At 41.6% G+C, this 22384-nt stretch overlaps 1 protein-coding gene across 8 annotated transcripts in view; it reads right to left on the bottom strand.

Moving 5' to 3' along the window:
- Nucleotides 1–666: 666 nt before the first annotated feature.
- exd (PBX homeobox extradenticle) overlaps nt 667–22384 on the bottom strand; it is a 51099-nt gene continuing 29381 nt past the window's right edge. The window contains exons 3-8 of one of the 8 annotated variants that reach the window (XM_011066015.2): nt 21018–21271; nt 14369–14559; nt 14080–14215; nt 13709–13805; nt 12066–12253; nt 667–6558 (exon numbers count right to left, since the gene is read on the bottom strand). In XM_011066015.2, the coding sequence (XP_011064317.1) occupies nt 6556–6558; nt 12066–12253; nt 13709–13805; nt 14080–14215; nt 14369–14559; nt 21018–21271 (869 nt within the window). In that variant the 3' untranslated portion in view covers nt 667–6555. Of the gene's footprint in view, nt 6860–10498; nt 11937–12065; nt 12254–13708; nt 13806–14079; nt 14216–14368; nt 14560–21017; nt 21272–22384 lie in introns of those variants that run through there. The other 7 variants (XM_011066012.2, XM_011066008.2, XM_011066011.2 and 4 more) reach the window with 7 other exon arrangements.

Here is a 22384-nt window from a genome sequence, read left to right as displayed (position 1 = left end):
TTCTTTTCTCGCGCAGGCCGTTTATAGGGCGTTTTGCGCGCGCATTAATTCCGCGAATGCAGAAGCTCTTCGCTTCGTAAAAAAACTTAGAAATATTTGTTACGACGTAATCTCTGGCAAAATCGCGAGATGCACGACGTTTCTTGATACGTCCGTCGAGGTGGGGATCCCGATTCCGAGGGCGACGAGGTCTCGCGTCTCGGTCGACATTATTAATTAACGTAACGTGGAGAATTGAAAAAGAAAACGAAGGGAAGGAGGAAACAAAACATGCGCACGAGTAGATCCTCGAATTGTCGATATTTCGCGATTCTTCTTTCCGTCGACAGCCTATCGGTATATCCGCGGGCGAGAAACGGCGTCCGAGGAGAAGGCGAATCAGATGGAAATCTTGGGCGATTTTAGGTGAGAACACGAGTGCCTCCAGACACGAGCGCGTTACGTAATCTTAATAGCTTAATATCGATTTTTAGTTCGTATTACTCGCCGTTCAAAGGCGAGCCTCGGATCACAGATAGTGAGGTGATCGGATTGCGCGAGCGTTATTCGCGATAACAACGCGGTCTCGTTATTCGTATTCTTTTCCGCTTTTTCTCTCTCTCTCTCTCTCTTTTTCGCTCATTCTCGCACTCACACATACACGCACGCAAGTTCTCTCTCTTTCGCTTTCTTTCTTTTTTTTTTTTTCTTTAAGTTTTGTCAGTATGCGTTCTTCCTGCGTTTCTCCTAAGGATTTCAAGGCGACAGCTCCTGAAAGCAAACAGCATCCGGCATCGTGTACGCGCGCGAATTCACAGTGGCGTGAAAAAAGATCGTCCGAGAAGATTCGCAAGAGGGACCTATCTCTCCTCGTCGTCGGAAACGTTCTCGCAAACGATTCCGACTCGATGCAGACGTATACATCCGCGGCGAACGAACTGTTTCGTTTATCCAGGAAAGTACCGGGTATCCCGACTTGTCCTCAGGCAACTGTGCACGCGCGCGCGCTCACGTATCTTTCTCTCTTTCTTTCTTTTTTTTTTGTTCATTCGAAACGCAATCCTCGTGTGTCCTCTGCTCGGTTCGTTACAACAAGAGATCTCTTTTCCCGCCGCACGCGGAATAGCGTGCGAGGTATACAGATATACGAAAGTATAGAATGTATATATAATATATATATTTTTTTTATACACATGTATATATATATATATATATACGTATACACAATACATATGTACCTACGTACGTACGGCCAACTAAGGGTAGACAGGCGCAATCACGTGTCGAATCCGATTGATCGGCCGCGCTTAGGATTTTTGTTCGTCGACGTCATGAAAACCGGACGATCGACTTCTCTCTCTTTTTTTTTTAAAGGCCTTTTTCGCTGTCGATTTCGGATTCAACATTCTATATGTGTACGTGTGTGTTGTGTCGTGGGTGATAAAATCGATAAAGACGAAGGGATAATTGGAGATAAATAAATTTAATGAAACTTTCGTGCTCGGTAGCGCAATTACAAAAAAGAAAAATGGGGATGGGGAAGGGAAAAAATTTAAGCGATTCGTTCGCGAAAATACAGTCATGCACATCAATTTTCCAAAGCAATCGCAATCCTTGATCAATTTGCCCCGCGTTGTCGAATTCGAGACGCGAGCGATTAGAAATAGGCCGATAAGTTTGAAACTCCGAGCCAGTCCGAGCTACGTCGAAGTTTTTCTACGGTGGAGACATATGCGTTCCAAGAACTTTGATTCTTGGGAACGTATCTCGAGAGCAAATTCTAAGAATTCTCTTTTCAGAACTTTTTTTATATTAGAGTCGTCCAACTGTTATTGACACAAGTATAAAATTAACGCAAGTTTAAGAATCAACTCTTATGCCCGTTTCCACCAATGTAGATTTACTTTAATCTCGGTTCCACTTACTCTTCGTCTTCCTCCAGTTCTAAAGGTAGAAAAAGACGAAGAATAAGTTGAGATTAAAGTTAATCTACATTGGTGGAAATGGAGGAATTAGGCTGGTATTCATAGTCGGTTTTTATATTTAAGTACAGTCTTAAGATAAGTCATAAGCCGTATTATCATCTTAATGGACTTTCAACAATAAGCTTTAAGTCTTAAGCTGTAAGAAATTGACCAATCACAGTCGAATGTAAGAAGAATAATCGACTATGATCAGTCAATTTCTTGCGGCTTAAGGCTCAAAACTTAGTTAATAGCTTATTATAGAAAGCTCGTTAGATATTAAATTATTTAAGTCGATTTTGAAATAAGAATCGACTATGAATGCCAGCCTAAATATATTTTTTTAAACAACTTTTCGCGGATCCCTTGTGACTAAGGGTGTAAGTTAAAACGTCACTACAAAGACTTTGAAACATTTCGTTGACCAATTTAGAAGAAAAAATTTTACTAACTGATCATTTGTAGCATCACGTTGACTGAAACAGAAAGTCGACTTTTATTTCCTCAGCGAGTTCGAACCTCTCAGCGTACGCAACGTGCAAAGGATCGTGATTGCATTTTAAAGCTCAACTTAGAAAATAAAGGGTACGGGATTCAGACTGTGTTTGAACGTAAAAGACATTCGCCAGCATTACATAAGAATAAGATTAACATGTCGGGAACGAGTAACAAGACATTAACGTAAGAGTCGTGTTCATATGTTGTGAAAAATGATATTTACGCACAGCGTTTCCAAAATAAACTGCAGTCTCTAAACGGGTCTTCACAAGTTGATTAAAAAAATCAATTAAATTTATTAAAAAAAATAATAATAATAAAACTACAAAAAAGTAAAAACATTCTCGGTGCCGATGATGTCACAATTATTTCACGTCGTACAATAAAATAATGATGGAATACTTTTGGTCTTAACAATAGAATCTTACAATTAGAGAAGCTTGGAAACGCCGCTGTTAACGTCCTTGTTAATGTTGTAGCAGTTGTAAATGTGATTGGTCTGTGTACGCTCTCTCCCTAGCTAGACGCGTGTACGTCGACCTATTGTCTTCAGAGAAACGAACTTCCGCCGTAAGGAGAGCACACTGACCTACGCCTTTGTCGCTCGCGTATTTTTTTTTTTCTTTCCGTTCACTTTGCTCGTCCGCTCTGTGCACAGATCTCTCGCGAAAAATTGCTTGATAAGGCCGAGTCCGGATAACAAAGGATACGTGAACGGAGACGCGTTTGATACGTTTCACGACCGATGATTCTCTTCGATCCCGAGCACGGAGATACGCTCGCGTATACATTTGTTGATAACAAACAACAGCCAGACGATCGCTCGACTTAATCGCTCCGTCATCTTCCGAGTTCCGAGCTTGCCACCTGCCTTCTGCGATGAGCTCGGACGGTCCACGCGTACGTCCGCACGTATCCTTCTTCCTTCTGATACAGAACCAAAACGAGAAGAGAGTTGCTCGAAGATTGAAAACGAACACTATTTATTAGGAACACCAGCAGAACGACCGTGTATCATATATTTCGTATACGTTTTTTCTTTCACCGTGTGTGGCGTGTGCCATGTTGTGTCGTGTTGTGTCTTGTCGATGGGATTGCGTTGCTGTGATGTGATGTTGGTTCTCGTTTATCGCTCGATCGCTCGATCGCTCGCTCGCTCGCTCCTCTTTGCACGCATCGCTCGTACAATCTCTCTCTAACGCCTAACACGTCGCGCGTGTGTCCGCCTCGGAAGGAAAGATGAGGGAAGAAAGAAATCACAAATGTGAGTCTTTAGACACGCGGTCGCTTTTCGTTTTCCCGGTCGGAATCAGAGTCCGCTGAATCGTGGAGAGGCGGAAATTCGGGCACCGCCTCGCGCTGTTGCATCCATCCCGCCGCGCCTGGCCCCCCAGCCAATGCCTTGCCCTGCGTCATGTTTTTCGATTGTTTGTTTTTTGTTTTGCAATTGATTTTTAGCCCTCTGTCTTTATCCCCTGCAGGATGGCGACAAAATAGCGTGTCATTGGTCACTAAGCCTCGCCTCGATACCCGGTAAAAAAAAAAAAGACTTGCTTCGCTTCGCGCTTCGCTCTCTAAGAAGAACGTTCGGTTTTTCTACCCGCTCGGCGTCGAGCGAGTACGTCGAACTTTCTTCAAGCTCGGCCACGTTGCATCGGCTGTACGGGAACGAGAAACAGAGATATTTTACCTTCTATATTTATTACAAAAATTACTAGCGAAAATTTCAAATAGATACTCGAATTTATAGTGCAGCTCGAACAGTCAGCGAAACTCGATATCTTGAAACTGTTTCGCGTTATTACTTGCGATCACTTGTCTCTCGTTATCCGCGTCTCGAAAGGATTCAGGACACTTGTCTCAGTTTCGTCCACGAAACTTGTTAACTCGGATATCGGGAAATCCTTCCGAACTCGCCAATGCAACGAGCCAGCGTCTATTCTACTGTCTACGCGAAATTTTGAACTCTGCAAAACGAGCTACAATGAAATTTTTCATTCCATTCACTCCCTCTGTCACGCTTCTTTCTTCCATCTTTCGATCTTCATCTTTTGCTTATTCATTCAAATAACTCCAACCAATCAATCTCTCTTTCTCTCTCTTTCTCTCAGATCAGAACAAAGGCGCGGACAAACACACACGTACTACCTTGTAAAACCAATATACACGTGGGCCTCAGAAAATAGCATTATCGTAATTCGCGACGTTTTTTTTTAGATCCATCAAATTAGCGTTGACAAACTAAGTTTCCTAATCTTCCGTGACTTGCAAAAGCGTACTTTAAGATCGCGTCCAAAGACCGACAGTGATTTTTTCGCTTCGGAGGCTCTCGTGTCTTGAAACTCTACATGCAGCCATGCATGTCACGAAAACTATCTGCCCTAGTATCTCTCCAACTATAAGATACACTCCAACGTTGCCTTGTTTTCCTTCTATCAGTCTATATATACATATTATACGTGTGAAAAACTGTGTGTGTATGTGTGTATGTATGCGTAAAGAGCTGCCTTTAAGTAAATCTCTAAGAATTAAGTAGCCGTGTAAAGAGCGACATATGAAACCGCGCGCAATGCGTAGGGTGCGTGTATGCTGCCATATATTTATGTACAAACGGATATAGATTCGGATATAGATTCACACGTCACTGGTCTTCCGATGTTGGTCTCTCAGACGTCGAAAAAGAGGAGGAAGGCAACAGAAACGTCTTTCGCGCGAATAATTTCAAGGCCCTGTTTTCCAAATTCTCTCGCAACTGGAAGAATGTCGGTGTTAAAAGTAGCAGTTCGCACTCCTTACTCCTTACTCGTCCGAGACACTCGTCGCGATCCACTAACAATCGAAACTAAGACTTATCGCTTGCTGCCACCAAAACTTGTACTATCTATATAACAAACGGTCTATCTAACGTATCTCTACAACCTAAAAAAAAAAAAAAAGGAGAAAAAGAATAGTCCCAATATCAAAATCTTATTGCACACTTAGCGAGATCTAATCCTAAGGGAAGAGCTCGAAGGCGAGACCGTCTTTCTGGAGGGTATAATAAACGCACGGACGAAGAGTCCTCCGCTTTACCCGGAGTTTGCGTGTCGTCTCGATGTGTACGAAATTCGATATGGAACATCCGGAAAGATCCAAAAGCTCGGTCTGTTCGACTCGTCGTTGCGTTCTCCAATTCTTCCAATGTCGACGTATTCTTCAGGATGATAGACCAATGCAAGAGAAGTTAAATAAAAGAGGTAATCATTCTCAATCACGCGCATCGAATGATATCTTTGATACTTGATATCAAGATGTCCCGGATAGCCAAGTTTCACTCTTTCCCTTCGTAACGTCGAAATTTTATGAAATTTCTATTCTTCTCAGCGTCGTTCGCAGCAAATTTCGCCGAGTCATCCAGAGGTTGTTGTCGACCGCTCCCTGGCGCTTAGACTTTGCACGAGTTTCGACTTTATCGCGTTCACATCTTTAACATGCGTCGCGACGCACGCAGTCCTTCCCCTCCCCCCCCCCTCCTCCACGTGCACAGCTTAGTTCGAAAATAAATTCTATTTTTCGGGTCTACGAAGCGTGGGGGATCTTCCTCTGCAGTAAACACGCGATAATCTCGTTGTCGCCACGCACGCCTCTGCGAAGCACAGGTTCGAAGTAAAAATTTCGAAACGTCCCCGGAACACGTAGACACGCGGATCTGCCTGCGTACATATTGCACTATCGATGAGTTAGATCAGAGCGGAACTGGCACCTCGCGAACCGGAGAGGATCTCTCCTAACAACACTCTCCCCGAGTACTCCTCTCGTTCCTAGAATCTCTCGCCGAAATCCTCTATCTCTTCTACGACCTTCCTCTCTTTCTACTTAAAAATCGAGTTATAAGGAAAGAGATCAGGCGCTTGTTGCAATGGAAAACGATGTGATGTCCCGACCGGTCCTCGTCAGCATCTATTTCTTTCTCTCGCTCGCACTTTCTCTTTCTCATCATCTCTAACCCTTTTAACGTTTCTCTCATTCATCTCACTCTTCTCTTTCTCTTTTATCTCACGTCGAAAGACTGCGGCTAGAGTTTCGTTTGAATTTTTCTACACGATTGCGAGCGCTTTTAGACCGGCCTGACGTATCACTGGAAACACAATAAAAAAAGCACGAGAGGCCGAGATCAGTGTACACGTACCAGTCCCGATTTTCACGTTCACGTCTTATAACTTTTTCCCCAGCTGTGTGATTTCATTCTCTCCTCCTTTCTCTCCCCCATTCGCGTTCATCCTTCTATCTTTCTGTCTCTCGCACGATTCACACTTTCCCATCCTTTCTCTCCCTCTCTCTCGCTCTCTATCTTAGCTTCGACTGCGTGTCTTTTGCATGGCTGTCTGATCCGGGGTCTCTCTCTCACTCTCTGTCGCCTTCTAAGAATTTCGTTTCATCTGCATCAAGAAAAAAACGTCATTGAGTCGGATTGGAGTTTCTGATCTTTTTTTTTTTTTTTTTTTTTTAACGACCTCGCGTCGAATCGTAATTTAAGATCCTGACAAGAATTTGTCCGATTGCAATCTTCTATTTCCAAAGTTAAATCCGATTTGTGCGGCTAGTTGAAAATTCCTCGTTTAGATTTGCATAACGTAATCTCTTCGCGAACGATAAGAGAAGAAATGCACGTCGCCCGGGATCGTTTCCGAACCGTCGCGAACCGTTCGCGCGATTTCGCGGCTTCCGAGACGGATCGTCAAGGTGATGGAGAGTAGAAGAGACGGCGCAGCAGACGACCGAATGGATCGTGACAGTAACGTAGGTAGCAGAGACCGTACTAGAACTGTGCTTGCGACAATGCGCCGTCTTTCTTCTCAAAACGTCATTCTCGATATTTTAATAACGCACATTGTGGCGGTACGCGCGCAAAATAGCAAAAGACGGTAATCCGAAAACGGCTGGATTAGGAAGGAAAAGCATCTTCGCTTCCCTCCTCCGTTGGACGGTGGAGGTGCTTTCGTACGAACTTCGCGTTCCTCTCTTCGTTGCAACAAACACAGTTCCGCAACTCCTTACTGTTACTGTTACTTGTTAGATTCGAAATACCAACCAACAACTGATTAGAACGAGATTAAAAGAAGAGTGAAGGAGCGGGAGGGACGGCGAAGACAAAACGAGGCGGTGATAAAGATAGATTATGACGAAATATACAAGTGGATTACATTACTTGACCGGTGCAAAATGTTAGGAGTCAATCGGCCGGCGTGTGAGAGAGGCTCTTTGTGCTCGTGTAAGAGTGTAATAAAGCGAATGCTCATTTGTTACGTATGCGATTACGGGAAAAGTAGTTAGTGCCAGCTGCAGCATTGTCAAAGGAAGGGAATTGTTGTCGTCGCAAACTTCGTTATTAGAGCCGATCATGTCGAACTTCACTGTCAAAACTTAATGCAACGTCGAAGCTGGAAAGACCTTGGAGAGATCGATGTGACAAGAAATTGCAAATTCTATCTCATTAGAACAACGAAATGGATTAGAATCCAGAAGCGGTGACGTTCAGCTAAAAGCAAAGTTGATACGTACGAGCTCGCTGTGTCTGCCTTTCACGAGTGAAATTAGAAATTTCACTTAAACAGACTGAAAGATAGTACGATATTTTCTGGATAAACGACACGTAATGAACGGTTAATCGAAAGAACCGTAATATTGCTTTTATACTTCTTTTATACTTCTTAAGATGGATTAAGAATTTAAATCGGTTGAACTAAAAGATAGCGCTTTATTGTGCAAAAAAGAAGCGAGTTTGATCGTGAAAATAGCTAAAAATAAAATTGATCCGTAAATTCGCTACGTGTTTTGTGTTTCTCGACGAACCGGTTTGAAGACACATCGATCGAACGATAAAACTGATGGAACTTAACGCCAGCAAGAAGATACAGGAGAAGACGGGCTCTGTTTCGGATCGATAAAGAAGGTGGAGAGCTATACAGAAGCCGGAAGTGACTGCGGAACAGCACGGTTACGAGCATGCATTTTAGTCGCTTCATTTCAACCCTTGCGGCACCACGTGATCCCGCGCGATCGTAGAATTTCTAGGTGAACCGGATCAACCACGAAATTAATTTCCTCCCGGGCTTTCCTAGGATGGCCTCGATTCCGATCGAGTTCGACGCGCTTTCTAAAATAGAGGTTTTGTCGAAAAGAAAAACGAAAGAAATACTGCGCAAATATATTATTACGATCTTCTCAACGATAATTTAATAACGGTATCTTGTCGAAATCGAAAACATGCGGATTAAATAAGCTCCTCGACAAATGATTCATCGGACAAATGTAACGATTTTTTTTATCCCACGATAGAATTGTAGTCGAAACGAAACATCGACAAGTGATCAGCGTATTGACATGTCAGATATTGGATCCATCGGCTTGAAATTCCTACAGGAATCCCCTGCCAGACTTCCCGAATACTCCCGCTCACTGTGTTTACCCGCAAATTTAATTTAACGTCACTCCGTGTCACGCGACATCGTTGAAATTGTACGTCAGCGAGATTTACTACGTTCGAAGAACGAAGAGCCACGCTAGAGACGTTACGAGACGTATCCTCATGCGAAGCGCCGATATCAAAGCGGAAATTAGCATGTATGTGTCAATTTGTGAATTGCGAGATGAAGTATTCTTCGTTCTAGAATTCTTTAAATTTCTATAAGGTTCTCGATGAAAATTTTATAAAACTGCTTACGTCGATTTAAACGGCTCGACTGTGAGGGCAGTACAATAAACTATGGAAGCAAATCCGGGCTATAAATAGTCTCAGCGAATTTACGAAGGTTAAAGAAGAATCTAATGAAGAAGGAGGAGGAAGAAGATAACGAACAATTTATGCGAAGGTCCTTAACGACATTCGATGAAAAAAAGCAACGCGAAAAGTATTTATCAAAGATTGATATAAAAGGAACCTCAGTGGGGAAGACTGTCGAGTGTGATCGAAGAAATCCCGCAAATTTTCCACCGTTCCAAATTCATTTCGTTGCGTTGCATCGCAGAGACATCGGGTGACTCGTTAGGAGAGGCGGCGCGCATCCACTAGCTCCATTAATATGTGAGAGAGCCAGCCCTGTCTAAAAAGTGACTTAGCAACTCCAATGCATACTAAGCAAACCTGGCGCTATTGGCTGCTAGTTGTGTATGTACGTGTATTTTACGTGTGTGTGTTTGTACATATCTGTGCAGGTTCTACCCTGGCACCCCTACTCGATCCAACACACCCTTCGCACCACGACTGTCGGCGCCCTCGAGCCCGTCTTTACAGGACCAGCAATAGCGTATCCGGCAACACAATATATATATATATATATATATATATATATATTCCAGCACACACGTACACATTTAATCGCACGCACTCACATGCACGCACATCCATATACAGGGGTAAAAGGGGTACGCATGCCAATTTTTTCAGTTCTTGAGGTCAATTAAATTTCAAGTATATAAATACTTAGTCAATTCCCGGAAATTATAACGGAATGGAACATTTTATTTACACATCTGAAAAATCGCGGAAATCTGGAAAAAAAATAAAAAAGTTACGTTTAATTCAATCGTGTAATATAAAACCAAAATGGCATTATGCGTAATGCTCTCTTTATGCATTCGGGTTGTTTTACAAGAGGGTCTGTTCCCTGTATATGGCATCGTAATCATCCTGAAACTCAAGCAGACTCCTTCACCGCTACCCTTTCTTTTCTTCTCTCTTTCTCTCTCTCTCTCTCTCCCCCCCTGCTCTAATATCGTTCTTGTTCTCTCTCTTTTCGTTCTCTCCCTCTTTCTCTCTTGTAGTGAGTGTGAGTATGCGAAAGGTGAGATGCGCATGCATTCATCGAGATGCAATGCCGTGGCTTGGAACTGCAGGGAAGCAATTTGCGCGAAGACAGCAGATTTCAGTAATAACTTCATATGCTCGCATGATTTATGCGAAAAAAGAGAGATGAACATCTAAATGATAGGATATGCGATAATAATGGTATATTGAGGAAATAAAATTAATTAGGAGTTGTAATTTTAAGGAGCATTAAATAAAATAAAAAGAAATGTATATTCAATATCGAATTTTATTTTTTTACCGATTTTTAAATATAAAAATTTCAGAATACAAAAATATATACAAAATGATAAAAATTTCAGCAATCCAATTTTAATTTTGATATATTACAGTTCAAACTTTAAAATAATCATCATCGAAATATTAAATACAAATTTCTCTTAAAGAGATGAAATAATTACATGTAATAATTTATTACTAAATAAACTTTTGATGAAATTTTTCACAAAGAAGAAATGTCTCCTTCTATTTTTAATAAGTCTTAAATACGTTAAAATATAGACAGAAATAAGAGATGCATACTTTTCTTAAAAATAGTTTGTGGAAAAGATCGATTTTCTCCTGAGTGAATATTGTTTTGTATAAAGTAAAAGTTATATAAGCAAAAATAGTTTCGAATAGTTTCGAAGGTACTTTATAATTCTAATAAAATAACATCTTTTTATATTTCTTCTAATTTTTTTTAAAGATTTTTATTTATAAAAAATTTTATTTATAAAAATTGTTATAATATTTATAAACAATTTTATTTATATATAAAAATTACTCTAAAAAATTTTGTTGATCATTATTATAAATAATCTTGAAAACATTTTTTTAAACTTTTTAAAGCTCTTGAGTAGTTGTTTTCAGCCATATTGAATCATGATGATCATAAGCGAGAAATGGTTGATTTTTCTTGCATACCATTTATAAATAAAGAGAATTTGGATGAAACGAAACGATGAGATCGCTTTAAAACACTTGTAAAAATGAACAAAGATTTTCCTTATCTTCCCTGATAGGTCGAAAAAGGTTCGTGAAGTGAACATGTATACACATTGAATAAAAATTAATAAACGCATTTTATGTGCCTTTTACGACTATTTATTGACTGTCAAAGGAAATAAGGATAGTTCTCGATCATTTTTAAAACGATCTCATCATTTCATTTCATCCAAATTCTCTTTATTTACAAATGGCATGCAAAAAAAATCAATGTGTCGCTTATGACACATTTCTCGCTTATGATTCAATATGAGTGAATACTCTCAGGAGCCTTAAAACTGTTTTTATATCTGACGATTTAGAACGATATTTACTCAAGAAGAAAAAAATATTAATTTTTTTTTTTAAGAAAGGGTTGTAAGACCCATTCAATGGAAAAAAAACATTACAAAAAAATATATCTATTTTGTCTATATTTTAACATCCAAAGCTTATTAAGATCGGAGGAAAACACTTGGTTGTAATTTCTTACCAATAAAAGATCAAATTCATAAACTTAATCACATGAGCAAGTTTTCGTCATAATAAAAGTCAATCGTTCAATTTATTATAATTCCTTTCTTCGTATCCGGAGATTGATCAGATTCAACGCTCTCAGCTATTCTTTCAGAGGCAGTGCGTTTCCGAGCCACAGCGTAATCCCACATAGTGTGCATAACGTTCTAGGATAAGCTCATGCTTAGTAAATGTGAATGCGTATTCCAAAAAGCGAGCGACATTGACTACCAGAACCGGCTAATGAGGAAACACCGCGCAACAGTGAGCGTTCTGAGAGACTACGTAAATTTTACCTGATGCATGGGGTCGTATCCCATAGAGCCATCGTTGTACGGCTGCGAACCGTAGTCGCTGCCGTTTATTCCCATGCTGTATCCGGCCATGTCCTGCGGTCCTCCGGGCGGCGCCGGCGACATCATCGGCGTCGGGGTGCCTTGGCTGGCACCGCCCATACTGTACGGCGATGCTCCTGCAAAAGCTGCTGTAGAAACAATCGCGGTGCATACAAAATTCGAGGGTGCGACTTTTTTCTTTTTAAGCGATTTTGTCTCTCGTGTCTCGCGAGCTTATGCTCTCTTTTTGGCTCGTGAAAAAACGTAATAACGTAGTCCAATTATTGCAAAGATATATTTAAGGAACGATATAGAAAGACTAATTAAACTTGTATAATGTATCACTGCTTCTGAATGTAAATGCGTTAATAATTTCAATTCGTCTTTTTCCTCCGACAATATCCGAGCTTTCTCATAATTTGCTTCAGATTTGTATGAACCGTACCCGGCGGCTTCTGCAGTAGAGTGTTCCGCGCTTGTAAAACCTTCGCGCCATTCGAGACAAGCGTTGTTTCGCAGAGTTAGGTCGTTAGAATTCCGTTTCTTTAATTACGAGAGGACCGCGGGTCGTTTCATCGCAAACGTGGGCGAGGAAAGACAAACGCAGAGAGTGCTGAAAGAAATGCGAGAAGCCCGGAATTTCCATCGTACCCCCAGCGTCTCACCCATCCTCTCTCGCCATCTGACTCGTGTTCTCCCCTTCTCTCCCAAGTATAATTGGTGAGTTAAAAATATCTCACGCGTCCGAAATAAAGTGAGATGCCTCGGTAGTTAAGCGAAGCGCGCGTAATTGCGACCAGGGTGAGATCCACGAATCCGTGGAATTTCGGAATGGGATCGGGAATTTTTCTTGCAATTTTTACGAGAAAAAGGAATTCTCATCGTCTTCAAGGCTGGTAGTGAAAGACAAAAATAGATAGTAAGCGAGGATGAAATGAGAAAGTTCATCCCAAAAGATGAAACGAAAACTTCATAGCTCTATATGTGCTTCGCAACTTTTGAAAACAAGAAATTTTTTAAAAGATTTAATCACGGAGATGTTTCTTCTAAGCATCACGTGCCAAAGAAAACAAACGCTAAATTTATTCTTCGTCGGCGATTCATCAACGGTTGCAATAATAATGTCACTGCGGCGCCAAACAATAGGCAGTAACTCAGTCGCCTAATGATTTACAGTAATGAGACTTCCTCTATCTCGATTCTTAGCTTAATGTTTAAAAAAATATGAGAAAAAATATGTACCACGATTTGTCTGTTAATTGCTTCAATTTACAGGAGAACAATTTACATTTCTCGCTTTTAATTCGCTTTTCCTCGGCGAAGTTCCAATGTAACCAAAAGAGCAATAAGTCCGGGGGAGCATTGAGAGATAAAAATAATGGTAGCAACATAAAAGGTAGCACTTTAGAAAACGTTTTATAAATTGCCATTCATAAAATAAAATCGTTTCTGATTTTCATTAACAAAATGTTGCTTTCCAATCACGGAGATATTCATATATGGACATTTTATCAATTTTGTGAATTACTATTACAAAATTTTCCTCATGCTTTAAGCAAAACAAATTCGTAAAGGGACACCCACTTAGCGAAGTTGGAACCTACCAGCTGCCTTCTTGGCTGCGTACAGATTCGCTTCCTCTTGCGCTTTACCGATGTTCTTCTTATAGCGTATCCTCTTATTTCCGAACCAATTGGACACCTGATAGCAAACAGAATAAAGATACGCGCTCATTTCAATTTCAACACTAAAGGGAGACAAAAATTTGTCTCACACACGTCCAATATACCTAATTCTTTTTCATCGAAGTGTTTAATAAAATATTTTACTCAGCGCCGTAATATCTTCTTTAAAGAATAAGCTTAAAAACTTTTTAAAATTATTATAAAAATTAAAAGCCATAGTACGATGCCAAATATTATAAGTTACAAAAGTTCATCGCCTAATACGTATAAGAGAAAATAATGGACGATACCTGACTCACGGTAATTCCGCATTTTCGTGCGAGCTCTTCCTTGGCCTCTTCACTTGGATAGGGATTACTAAGATGAGAATAAAAGTATTCGTTCAGAATTTCGGACGCCTGTTTGCTGAAATTTCTTCTTTTACGTCTGCAACAAGAATCAATTCGTATCATGTTAATTGCGGTGAATATTTTCCGAATTTGGATACACAAAAGGCACAAAAATGATTATGATGATAAATGGAATGCATTTTATATACATCTATTACTTGTATTATTGTTTCACGAATATAACACGAACCTGGCATCCAAAAATCGACTCCTCAGGATCATCACTGCTTCGCAAGTAGACTGTTTCAGCTGCATTTGGATGCTGGAGAATTTCTTGTGAATAATCTGAACCATCCTTTCAATTTCTTTAGGCGTAATCGGCCTGGTACGACTTTGTTCCCTCAACAAGTTCATTACGTGAGTAGTGAATTCGTTACAAGCCTAAAACAAATAAAGACAAAACGTCGGGTTTTACCAACCATTAATCATTCAACAGGAGACGCGTCGAATCTAATGTAAGACATTCATTGATGAGATAAACTGTTAATTAAAAATATAAAACTGTTTCAGGGCAAATTTGAGTACATTTCGAGCTCGTCGACATGATGAAAGGCGGAGAGAGCTAAGACTAGCAAGACACGAAGGAAAGGTACTATGATCAGAGTATGAGAGGAAAAGTCGAGCGACGAAGCGAGAGAGGTAGTGAGAGACGAAGGACGCGTACGTATAATGCATTATTCCTGGTGGCTGCTCGGTTTAAGGGAAAAAGGACTTTGCTCGATATCAGTATTCGAGGCGAGCACGCTGTCTCCCGAAAGGGAGCGAGCCAGAGAGATAGAGAGCGAGACGGGCGGTGTGAGTCGAGCAGGGGGAGTGGCTTTTCCTGAGGGAAGGAGCCAGGAAAAGGCCGCGGGAGGGTGTCAGGATACGAAGGGTGGGCGGTGGAGAAAGGGGGATCGAACAGGGTGGCTTGCAATTTCGAAATGGATTCCATTCCGCCGACGAACTCCCCTCTCCCTTTTCTCCTCTCTCGATCCACTCCGATGCGGCTTCTCTTCCTCTTCGTTCCTTTCTTCGCGCGGGACTCAACTAGGGTGGATCAACCCCGTTCCCGTCTTCCCGGCTGTTGCACGTGACAGAGAGAGAGAGAGAGAGAGAGAGAGAGAGAGAGAGAGAAAGAGGGAGAAGGTGCAAAGAACGAAAGGAACGTTGCTGAATTGGATAGAAAAGCCAGTTCACATTTCTCCGGACTGATTTCCTTTAATTTCTGAAACGCTTCAAGTCTCGGAATAAATGATACTATCATCCGATAGGTTCTCATGCTACAGAGTCGACAATATTAACTCTTTGCAATCCTATGTCAAGACGGATTTGACCCAATGTGTTGCGGTAATTTATTGCATAATTCTTGAAGCATACAAGATTTTATACACAATTGTAATCGACAAACTAATTTCTGGGATCTTCATAAATTCCTCCAAGTAATAAAAATTCTTTGAGTCATGTAAGATCAACCGATTATAAATGGCAAACTATATTTTTTGGGATCTCCATAAATTCTTTCAAATAAAAAAATTCTTTGATTTATGTTAGACCAGCTGAATAGATGAAATTATTAAAGATAAAATACTCGATTTTCAGTCATTCACAAGAATTAGTAGGAAAAAAATAATTTATGTTTTCGATTACTCAAGGATTAGATTTCTGTGACTGTCAACATCCATATATTTCTGGGACACTCCGAACGACATTTCACCAATTTTTCTTCGAAGGTGACGTTGGTTTAATCTGGACACTTGGGATAGAAACTGAATTGCAAAATAGCTAGGATCTATGCCACTCTCCACGATACAAATCAGCCGCAAGCATAAATTCGATTATGCAACCATCGGAAACTCTCTCCGGGTTGTTTCCCTAACCGCGGGAATAACCGCGCCGAGAGAGTGAGAGAGAGAGAGAAAGAGAGGGAGAGCGAACAGGCGCCAGTATATTTAGCAATGCACACGTCGGAATTTCCATAACGTTGGCGAAGCCAGGCATGCTGGCCTCCGCTATATATTCTCGCAATACGCGTATGCGTCTCTGTATTAATAGAGCGTGTCGCAGTAAAATTAGAGCGCCGTGAGAAAATTTGCTTCGCCAAGAGCCACTGAACGCTTCCGTTGAGACACTACCGTTTCTTTCATTCCTCGTAATAAATAACACGACGATTTAATTAGTTTACTTAAAGGAACATAAAGATGTCGTGCTTTTACTCCGAGTTATTTTACTCCGAATTATTCCGAGATCCCGTTTCGTTCAATAAAATATTACCCCTCCCCCTTCCCCCCCCCCTCGGTTGGGATCATCTTTTTTTTTCTCTCAAATTATTATGGTAACACTTCAAAAGATATTTACGTAAGATATTTACATTCTGCTATCATACTTATAATACGATTTACATGTGGTGGATCATACCATCGAACGGATATATAGCCGCAATAAGGGATGTATAGCCAGGCAATAAAACAAAATATTTATGCGCGCGTAAAAAGCGCACTCCACCTCCCCCCTCCCTCCCTCCCCTTCCCACCTCCTCCCGCAAACGGAAGATGCATTCTGCATTGCTTTTTCCGAGATACAATACAGGGATAGGTCCGAGGTGTGCGCGGTCGGAATCAGAGTTGGGAATCGGATAAAATAAAGGCGGGCATGCACCGACGAAATTCATGGTAGAGACGATGTTTGCTGGCGGTGATCACGCGATCTCGTAAAACCCGATGCGGTTCTATTCTCGTGCTTGTCACGCCATGTTGCATAGTCAGGCAGACATTCACCCTAATGCAGCAGAGTCGACCGAATTTGAATAGTAAATTTCGCTTATGGCCGAACTTTCTGTCCTGACAACGTTGGCCCGCTAACTAAACCAATTACTGAACTTTTCAGATCCGACGAAATATTTATATCGTACGTTTTAGCAAATTTTCCTCTGGTTATACCGTGCGCAATTGAGTTCTTTTCTTCTCGGGGGAGGGGAGGGGGAGGAAGAGGAAGAGGAGCTTTAACAAACTATCGTTACACTCGTTATTCTTTTGCGTATAATTTAAGCTACAAATGACAATTTCGTGGCAAGTCCATTCGAAGTTAAGAGAGAGATTACAAAAAGCAAAAAGGAAGGAAAAAGAAATTGGAAAAGTGGGAGAAGATTTAAAACTCGTTAACGGCCCCGTTTATCAACGGACCACCCCTCGGCACGCACGAGTTGCATCGCAAAGTTGCACGCGAATGCATACGTTTTCGGCGCGCATATTGTTGCGGTTACAAAGAGCCACGCACGCATTACAGGGGCGGATCCAGGGCGTATCCCAGAAGAACGGTCACGAATCATCGTTTACGATTTCCACCGACGACGGCAGAGCGCGAATTGCTACTTTCCAAGAACTGTAATCTTCAATTTCCGCATCGACGCGACGGCTCGCCACGCGGGACGAACGCGCGCCTCCAAAGCTTCGAGGAAATCGCTTCGCGAATGACGGTAATAACGCACGCGTTAACTCCCGTTGGCTCTTCCAACGTTCTAAAATAAAAGGACGCGACGTTACCGCCGTTAATAGCGAGGCGTGACGTCAAAATCATTTTGCGCGAAAATACGGTATGCCCTTTTAATCCGACCCTGACGAATGCGCCACACCGCGCCGGTGGACCTCCGGGGCTGTGCGTGTTTACCGCGGGGAAACGTCAAGCCCGCTGACACACGGTGAAATATGGGGTCGAAGCGGGTGTGGCAATTAAAGCACACGTGCGCGCGTGGGTGTGCATGCACACGGCTGTATATCCACGTATATAGGGAGCGAACGTACTCGTATATACGCGAGCGGCAAGGAAAAACTGCCGGCGAAAACGCGAGCGGCGTTAAAAAGAGTTATGCGCCTGGGGCCGATGAGCGGGCCCTATTTACGGTAAAAATAGCCGATTACGCGCGACGTCATGCGAATGTAAGGGCTTTTACGCGCGTATGTCAAGCGGAATGACCGGTAATCTGTCCCGCCGGTGAAAAAGGGATGTGAACACGACCGGTGATGAGTACGCGCGATTTTGTAATCGCCCCGCGACTTTGCCTCGTGACGGCGATGATAATCGCACAGATAGCTATCTCTGAATCGTGCTGAATTATTTTCCAAATAAATTAATTAAAAGTAAAATTACGTGCAAGAGTCAGGGGTAATTCCGAGTATCATTTGAGGAAATTTCCCACGTAATAATTTCGTGAAATGTTTCGTGAAAGGGCTTTGACCATTTAATTCATACATCAGATTATTATACGTATTATTAATTAGTCACGTGCGTTTCCGAGCTTTGATCATTTAATTAATATTATTTATTCGAGTTAATCGACTGAGGAACTTTTTACTTTTTTACTTTTTACTTCACCAAATTCACGAGGGTCTTCTTATCCAGCGTCAAAGCTGTCCTGTCGGGTCGAATTATCGCGGCGCGCCACGTCGCGTCGCGACCGAATCATGGCAGCGATTTCAAGAGGAAGCGACCGAGGGGGAAATTCTTAATGAAACTGCTTGCGATAACATCGTCGAATTTCCGTCGGAGCGCGGCAATATCTCGACATAGTGATTTGCGTCCTCTTGAAAGAACCCGTGTATCACGCGACATACAGGCAAGGTCCGGCACGCGAGATTTTACTTAGCGCGAGCCGCTTCATTAGCACGCGAGTCGCCCCGTCCGAGACCAGCTCGACGGCAGTCGTTTCTCTCGAATGTACGTGCATAACATTCTCCGTTCTCTTATCAGTCCCCCTTTCGAGCTAGTCGCCATTAAACGTTCGCACAGAAAAAAAAAGTACACGAGTTTCCGTCATAATCGAGAATCATTAAGAGAATGCTGACGTGACGGCCAGACTCCGATTGAATCGTGTCAAACTGATATACGTATATTAGCACGTGTATTTTACTGTGAAAAAGAAATTTTGATTCTGAAATTAATACGAATTGGTATTTTTGTCAGTAAAACAGACGACATCAGGTAGGCCTATTCTGTAACTTTTAACGATAGTTCGGTATCGATTATATTGTCGTTGTGCAGCTTTTTCACAATGTAAAATACCTGCGTAACGACATTCCTAGCTAGTAAAATTGTCGTTAAAGAGTTACGGAATAGGCCATACAGACTCCTTAATATCTGTTTAAATCGATGCATATAGGATGTTCCAAGAGGAAAGGTCAATATTCTGGGAAATAACCCTTTAAGTAAAAATGTTTATGAACACGTGTCTTATTCTTTTGAAGCTTTCACGGGTATTTTCTTCAGGGGTGCCAAAGGGTTTGTGGGTTATCGCCGTGTCGTGATCCATTGCTAATGCCATTATGGATCACGACATGGCGATAACCCGCAAACCCTTTGGCACGTGTCTTATTATTCTGAACGATTTTCGAGATTGAATTTGCAGTTTACAAAATTATACTATTAAAAAAGAGATACTACGTAGATTTTCTAATAGTCCATTGTTCAAGTGAGACGTTAAAAGTTTATAATAAATTTTCAAAAACCCACTGTTCAAACTATCTCGGAAACCGTTCAGAATAAGATACACGTTTTCATATAAACATTTCTACTCAAAACGACTGATACATCTTATAATATCTCTTATATATCTCGAGAGAGATATATAGAGATATTATAAGATATATCAGTCGATATATATAGAGATAGAGATTAATATTCTAAGAGATGACGAGATATATCTTATATATCTCGTCATCTCTTAGAATATTAATCTTTCCACCTGGAACACCCTGTATATGTATGACACGCCGCAAGGGAATTATTGACGCTTTCCTTTTGGTAGAAGATCGTGAAAGTACGTGCCGTGAAAATCGCTTGATTACAACGATCATCTCACTAGCGATTTAATAACGCGTTATTAATGAAGATCACCGTCTAATACCCGTGGATTACGCGGAATTACAGTGTGAATTTTCAATCGATCGTTTTATCGCGCGGACTCGTGACCGCCTGTGATCGTTGTTTGTATCACGGTGAGAATTCGCTCCAGCATATTACGCAACCTTAACGAGACCGCGAGATCGTTGGCGGACGATAAATTCGCGTTGACGTCGTTGAATTTCACGAGCGGAGAGATTATCGATGGTGGAATCGAGAGGGCTGATAGCGCACCGGGATGGCCGAAATTTGTCAGCCGCCGGATCTCGACGATAACCGCGAGGTTACGCGTTTAAATTTTTCATTTCGCCGAGAGTTCTCTCGGCGAGAGTGAATAACGGCGCTCGTTTACGCGCCGCGAGTTCATTTCAGTCTTTCAGTTCGCCTTTTCCGTTTCTCTCTTTCTCTCTCTCTCATTCTTTATTTCTCTTTCTTTTTTTTTCGCGCTCACAAAGTCGGACGACGATAAAACGACCGATGTAATTCCGCGACCCGAATTCAATACTCGATATGGCGTCGATAATGGGCCGCCGCCGTTCGCTCGCGGCGAATAATATTCATAAGCGGGATTTGCATAAAGCGAGCGTGTTCGCCTGCTCTCTCTCTCTCTTTGAAATGAATAATTTTCGTGGGAGTGAGAGGGGATTTTGCGACGTCGCGCGCGCAAACGTAAAAATGTTTGACTGCGGCGCCGCGCGCTACGAAAATCAATACGCGAGTTAAACTTAACCCGTTTGGCTTAATGGGTCGGTTGGCCATTTTGTATTTGCAGTACATTTATAAATTCATCAAGATTAAATTCGGCGAACCAAACGCGAGTGTCCATTATGCAATTTGCAGACGGAAATCCGGTATACACAAAAAGCGCACGATGCCCTCTCTCTCTCTCTCTCTCGCAAAAGTTAAAGCTGAAATATATTTCAAGCCACTCGATAATATTTTTTCGACATTTCCTTTATACGAACCTGCTCGTATTTTTCTAGTTCTTGATGATAAATTTGCCTAATCTGAGCAAGTTTAGCCCTATAGTCCGAATGCTCGATCGCGTTGTCCGGTTGCCCGGGTGGACCAGCCGCAGCTGCCGCGGATGCCGATGCAGCGGCCCCCGCACCACCGCCCTTCTCTGGTCCAGCGACTCCCTCGGCGATCAGCATGTTGTCCAGCCTCATTAGTTGCGGGTCTGGCGGCTCCTCTTCTTGCGTGTTTCTCAGTGACAAAACTGAAAACAGACGAAAGCGCCACGTTAAAATTACAATATATTCATATACATAGGGGAATGTAATATTACCACTGATTACCAATGGCATACTGATATCAGTGTGATTCTCCGCTGATTCAGGTTTAGAGAGTAGAAAAAAATAATTTTAAGTTTCTCCAAAGAATAGTTATTTTACAGAAATGTGACTTTTGAAATCACGTTCCTTATGTATTTTACGCTCGTAACTTCTATACTCTGAATTATTTAGAACGGTTAATTCGATTTGAAGGATCTCAAAGAGACAGAGGGGAATATATCTGCATGTATTCACGTAAAAATAAAATGGGTTGCTTGCAAATCGATCCTAGTTCGGGGTCGCGCGTTTGTCGATCATAAAAGAATCAATTTTGCCTCTGGTCGTCTCCCCAAGCGTCTCCGTCAGTCTTCTTCTCGTCTTAAGGACCCGTTGCACGCAGTGGTTTAGAACGGGTAGTTCTCCACGGTGTAACAGCGGTTTTATTGTACTTTTATGGCGCATGATGGAGCTGGACGACCCATAAAACCGCAGAGCGAGGGACATTCTATACTCTGCCTTTCGTATATCCTCCGATTTTCCCCCTATCTTCGCGCGAAACTCCCTGCCACCACGAAGATGTTAACCCTGTCGTCTTCGACAGTTAGCACCCTCACCCGAGGCAAATACTGGCATGCAAGCGAAACAAGAAACTCTCAGCTTCTTTGACGAAGCGTCAAGAGGAATCTCTTCGTCTTCAGAGAAGACTGAACTCTGGCATACAAGATATACTACCCTGTTTATAGCAAGATTATATCTAGTCAATCTAAAATCTTGACAAATTATGACGTATATGATACAATAAAAAATATAAACTATTAGGTGTTGGAATTAATTCGTAGCGTTTTTAATGAAAGAATGTTATTTATTTCACATGAGCATTAAAAAATACATTAATGAAAGTACTTCCCATCACTTGTAAAACGCTACGAATTAATTCCAACACCTAATAATTGTATCTAAAGATAATGTGAAAAATTTGAAAACATTTATTGATTATCTTTGAAAACATAAAGATGGATTTTACGGGAAATTTGTTTCATATTTATCATCAATTTTTT

Source organism: Acromyrmex echinatior, chromosome 12, assembly GCF_024713525.1.
Source record: "Acromyrmex echinatior isolate Ae372 chromosome 12, ASM2471352v2, whole genome shotgun sequence".
NCBI lineage: Eukaryota > Metazoa > Arthropoda > Insecta > Hymenoptera > Formicidae > Acromyrmex > Acromyrmex echinatior.
This window is presented reverse-complemented; position numbering and strand designations above follow the sequence as displayed.